The sequence below is a fragment of the Macaca nemestrina genome, chromosome 12 (assembly GCF_043159975.1).
Source record: "Macaca nemestrina isolate mMacNem1 chromosome 12, mMacNem.hap1, whole genome shotgun sequence".
NCBI classification, from domain to species: domain Eukaryota; kingdom Metazoa; phylum Chordata; class Mammalia; order Primates; family Cercopithecidae; genus Macaca; species Macaca nemestrina.
In genome coordinates this window covers 18,949,655-18,954,880 of record NC_092136.1, presented here as the reverse complement: position 1 = coordinate 18,954,880, position 5,226 = coordinate 18,949,655, and the positions used below count along the sequence as shown (strand labels likewise).

General features: G+C 54.2%; 1 protein-coding gene across 1 annotated transcript; it reads left to right on the top strand.

The window, feature by feature from the left end:
* The first annotated feature begins 55 nt into the window (after window positions 1-55).
* LOC105471670 (zinc finger protein 408) lies at window positions 56-5,226 on the top strand. The gene is made up of 5 exons (XM_011724320.3): window positions 56-427; window positions 727-1,004; window positions 2,045-2,106; window positions 2,335-2,594; window positions 3,670-5,226. Exons 1-5 carry the CDS (start codon window positions 376-378, stop codon window positions 5,175-5,177), a joined length of 2,160 nt encoding a protein of 719 aa, XP_011722622.2. The 5' UTR covers window positions 56-375; the 3' UTR covers window positions 5,178-5,226.

Here is a 5,226-nt window from a genome sequence, read left to right as displayed (position 1 = left end):
CCAACCCACTTCCGGCCCCAAACATGGCCTTTCTAGAAGCCCCGCCCACTTCCTGCGCTCGCCGCCTAAGTGCCTGCCCGGGGAGGTAACAGCATAACTCTCCGACTCGTCACTCCCAAAAAGAGGTGGCTGGAACAACAGTTCCGCTTTCCCAGCTACTCGAATGCCTGGTGCACCTCCGGAATCCTAGGTTCTCATTGATCTCGGACAGAGTTCTGCCTCCCCAGTACTCCCAAACTCCCAGTCTTGTGCACCAATGAGGTCCAACTCTGAGGCTTCTTTCCTGAGAAAAATATTTGAAAGTCCGTTACTGTTTCCTGGAGGAGCTGAGAAGAGGACGCTCACTTCCGGCGTAGGGAGGCTTTCTGACCCGGAATGGAGGAGGCGGAGGAGCCGCTCTTGGAGGGGAAGAACGCGCTGCAACTGGGTAAGCGATCTGCGATGTCCGCGACCCTCAACCTTGGCCCAGATGGATCTGACGCTCTTTGGTCAGCTTTCTGCTCAGTCTCCTCTCCTCCCGATCCCAGGATCCTCCAGTGTCCTCAGAGTCGCTGGGGGCTTCTGAAGAACCCTTGAGCCTCCTCAAACCTTTCAGGGCCCCCCTTAGAGCCCTCACCTGTTCCTCGGGCTCCGCAGGCCCAGCTGGACCTGCGGTTTCCTCCCACACCTCTCCCCACCTCACACCTTCTTGGGCGGCTCCCTCACCGTCTTCTCTTCTCCCTGCAGCCCCCGAGCCGCGCCTGGGCCTGGACTTAGGATGGAACCCCTCTGGAGAAGGCTGTACGCAGGGCCTCAAAGACGTCCCACCCGGGCCGACCCGAGCCATCCTCGCTTTAAAGAGCCTCCCCCGGGGCTTGGCTCTTGGCCCCTCACTCGCCAAGGAACAGCGCTTGGGGGTCTGGTGTGTCGGGGAGCCCCTACAGCCCGGCCTGCTGTGGGGGCCGCTGGAAGAGGAGTCTGTCTCCAAGGAGAAGGGCGAGGGAGTAAAGCCACGGCAGGAGGAGGTATTGAAGGATAGAGCGGCTTCTCTCCGCCCTTGAAAATGTAGGGGAGGTTTGGACATTTCTAGACAGCTTTTCAATTTGAAGAAAGAGAGTATTTCAAGAGGTAGGAGGTGGTCTTATCCCTTCTCTTCAGGACTGCCTCCTCCTCTTAGCAGCAGTAGTTAAAGAATGGAGGTTCGAAAAGTTGTTTAAATTGGAATCTTATAGTGTCAGCAGTGAGGAAGGTCAAGAATTAAGGTTTTTGGAATTAAGAAAGCATGGGATCAAATTCCAGCCTTGTCACCTAGTTGGTTAAATTACGTGCCGCATTTAATTCATCTATGAAGCAAAGCAATAGCGCTCTTGGGATTATATGGAGGCGCTGATGAAATAGTGAAGATAAAAGGTTTTACTGCACGATAAGTACCATTTTATTTTGTTTATTTTATTTTTCTTTTTTCTAAGATAGTCTTGCTTTGTCACCCAGGCTGGAGTGCAGTGGCACGATCTCACCTTACTGCAACCTCCACCTCCCAGTTCAAGTGATTCTTATGCCGCAGCCTCCTGACTAGCTGGGATTACAGGTGTGCACCACCACACCCAGCTAATTTTTGTATTTTTAGTAGAGACAGGGTTTCACCATGTTGGTCATTCTGGTCTCAAACTCCTGGCCTCAAGTAATCTGCCTGCCTGGGCCTCCCGAAGTGCTGAGATTACAGGTGTGAGCCACCGCGTCTGGCCCAATAAATACCATTTTAAAAAGCTGGTGTTCCTTATTACTTTTTATGCTTAGTACTCACTGGAAGACAGTAATGTGTTCAATTTAGTAATTCTCCATACTCTTGGGAGGGAAGTGAGGAGACAGACTTTTTGGTCCTTACTGAATGAAGAATCAGACAGCACTCTCTTGTTAGAGGAGAACCAGAGGCTTGTAACCTTCCAGGAGTTTCATCTTAAATTTGTCCCAGGAAAGTTTCATCTAGTTGGTTTTTTTTTTTTTTTTTTTTCCTACCCGACCCCCTCGAACACATTTGAGAAGGACTTTTGTTGGTTTATTTCAGAACCTGTCATTAGGTCCATGGGGAGACATGTGTGCCTGTGAACAGAGTTCTGGCTGGACTGGGTAAGTCAGAGGAGAGTGTGTCATGAATATTCGTTCCTTTGAGGCTTTCTGTTGTGGCTTGGGATGTAACCGGACACTGACTGCCATTCCCTATTCAGTGCTCTTTTGCAGTGAATGTTCCAAAGGCGTGGCGTCCTTTAGGACCCAGACTGCCGGGGGACTGGGGCTTTCAGGGAAGACCACTTGAATAGTGAGCATCTCAGAGCTGGCTGTTACTTTGCATTGCAGCTTGGTGCAGCGGGGCAGACTGGAGAGTGAGGGAAATGTGGCCCCAGTGCGGATCAGCGAGAGGCTCCATCTGCAAGTGTACCAGCTGGTGCTGCCAGGCTTTGAACTGCTGCTGTGGCCCTGGCCTTCCTCTGAGGGCCCGAGTCTCACCCATCCCAGGCTGGACAAAGAGGCAGCTGTAGAAGTGGTGACAGAAGTGGGGTCTGCTGTTCAGCAGGAAGTGGCCTCCCACGGGGAGGATGCAGCAGAACCTTGCACAGGTATGTGTCAAATAAATGCTGGTTCCCCAGCAATTTCCCCACCAAAACAACCTGTTGATAAGACAAAGCAGAGTTTATGGCTCATTGCGGTAAGGAAGGACACTATAGAGTCTTAGTAGCTTTTCAAAATCTGTTTGAAGGTGGATGTTTCAACATGGGATAGGAGGGTGGGGCTTGATTACTATTGGGTAAGAATTGTGACTGAGTAGCTTAGGGTTGGTAGATACAGCAAGGTTAGAATTTTCAGGCAAGAGACAGTCTCGGACTATAAATTGTCATTCAGTGCTTTCTGTTGAAGAGCAACAGGTCTGTTCTTTGGAATGACAATATAGATATTTGCAACTTTTACCTTCTTAAGAGCTTCCTGGAATAGTAAGGAAGAGAGTAAGCTTTGTATGTACAGGGTTTCCAGCCTCCTATGTTTCTTCTCTCTGGTGTGGGGGTTCTTTTATGTTACAGATGAGCTAAGGTGGGAAGGGGTTTTTTTGTGTGTGTGTTTTTTTTTTTAGATGGAGTCTCACTCTGTCACCCAGGCTGGAGTGCAATGGCGTGGTCTCAGCTCGCTGCAACCTCCACCTCCCGGGTTTAAGCAATTCTCCTGCCTCAGCCTCAGCTCATTTTTTTTTTGTATTTGTAGTAGAGATGGGGTTTCACCATGTTGGCCAGGCTGGTCTCGAACTCATGGCCTCAAGTGGTCTGCCTGTCTCGGCCTCCCAAAGTGCTAGGATTACAGGTGTGAGCCACCATGCCTGGCTGGAAGGGGGTCTTGAATCACATTCTAAATATGTGTCTCCAGGGGGCGAACAAGGGGATCCTTCATCTGGGATGGCCTTATTCTAGCGATTATCCAGATAGCCGGGACCCCATGGCTCTCAGGAGTGCATCTCCAAAAGGCGCCTAAGGCTGGAGAGGAAGATGTATGGAGTGTGGACCCCATGCTCCAGGGAAGAGATTGGCATCATTGCTCCCTCTAAAGCTTAGGGACTGGGTGGGAGAAACATCTGTTCCTGTAATTCCCTGGTAACACCACCGGGATTGAAGCTCCTTAACCCCAGCACCCCATCCTTGCCTTCAGATCCTGGTTCCCACTCACCCCCTGGCATCCAAGCAGAGAGTATGGTGAGCCCTGGACTTAAGTTCCCAACCCAGGACCAACTTTCCAAGGATAGCCAGCCACTTGGCCCATTGCTTCAGGATGGCAACGTGGATGAGGAATACTCGCCCCAGGCACAGATGCCACCTGAACTTCAGAGCAACTCGGCTACCCAGCAGGACCCAGATGGCAGTGGAGCCAGTTTCTCATCTGCCAGGGGCACCCAGCTGCGTGGCTACCTGGTCAAGAAGTTACACAGCCCCAATGATCAGTGCCCACCCAGAGCAAAGGCCCCAGAGCCTGGAGCCCAGCAGCCTGGCTTCCCTACTCTCTCACGGAGCCCTCCTGGCCCAGCAGGAAGCTCCCCAAAGCAGGGGCGACGGTACCGGTGTGGAGAGTGTGGCAAGGCATTCCTGCAGCTGTGCCACCTAAAGAAGCACGCATTCGTGCACACAGGCCACAAGCCCTTTCTTTGCACTGAGTGTGGCAAGAGCTATAGCTCAGAGGAGAGCTTCAAAGCCCATGTGCTGGGCCACCGTGGGGTGCGGCCCTTCCCCTGCCCGCAATGCGACAAGGCCTATGGCACCCAGCGAGACCTTAAAGAGCACCAGGTGGTACATTCAGGTGCCCGGCCCTTTGCTTGTGACCAGTGTGGCAAGGCCTTTGCCCGCCGGCCCTCCCTGCGGCTGCATCGCAAGACCCACCAGGTGCCAACCGCCCCTGCCCCTTGCCCATGCCCTGTGTGTGGGCGACCCCTGGCCAACCAGGGCTCCCTGCGGAACCATATGAGGCTCCACACAGGAGAAAAGCCCTTCCTGTGCCCGCACTGTGGCCGGGCGTTCCGTCAGCGGGGCAACCTGCGTGGGCATTTGCGGCTCCACACCGGAGAGCGTCCTTATCGCTGCCCGCACTGTGCCGATGCCTTCCCCCAGCTGCCTGAACTGCGGCGCCATCTCATCTCCCACACCGGGGAGGCCCACTTGTGCCCCGTGTGTGGCAAGGCCCTCCGAGACCCACACACGCTCCGAGCTCACGAGCGCCTGCACTCTGGAGAGAGGCCCTTTCCCTGTCCCCAGTGTGGCCGTGCTTACACGCTGGCCACCAAGCTGCGGCGCCACCTCAAATCTCACTTGGAGGACAAGCCCTACCGCTGCCCCACCTGTGGCATGGGCTATACCCTCCCGCAGAGCCTCAGGCGGCACCAGCTCAGTCACCGGCCCGAGGCGCCCTGCAGCCTACCCTCTGTGCCTTCTGCTGCTTCTGAGCCCACCATGGTGCTCCTGCAGGCTGAGCCACAGCTGCTGGACACACACAGAGAGGAGGAAGTCTCCCCTGCCAGGGATGTTGTTGAGGTCACCATTTCAGAGAGCCAGGAGAAGTGCTTCATGGTGCCAGAGGAGCCGGGTGCCGCCCCCAGCCTGGTGCTAATCCATAAGGACGTGGGCCTTGGCGCCTGGGCAGAGGTGGTGGAGGTGGAGATGGGCACCTGACAGCTTTACCTTTTCCTGACACGGTTCCATAAAGACCTGTGCTTTCTCA

Coding starts and splice junctions, on each gene's coding strand:
- LOC105471670 (XM_011724320.3), top strand. CDS start 376: ATGGAGGAGGCGGAGGAGCCGCTCTTGGAGGGGAAGAACGCGCTGCAA. Junction 2,107..2,334: donor CAGAGTTCTGGCTGGACTGG/GTAAGTCAGAGG, acceptor TTTGCATTGCAG/CTTGGTGCAGCGGGGCAGAC. Junction 2,595..3,669: donor TGCAGCAGAACCTTGCACAG/GTATGTGTCAAA, acceptor CCTTGCCTTCAG/ATCCTGGTTCCCACTCACCC.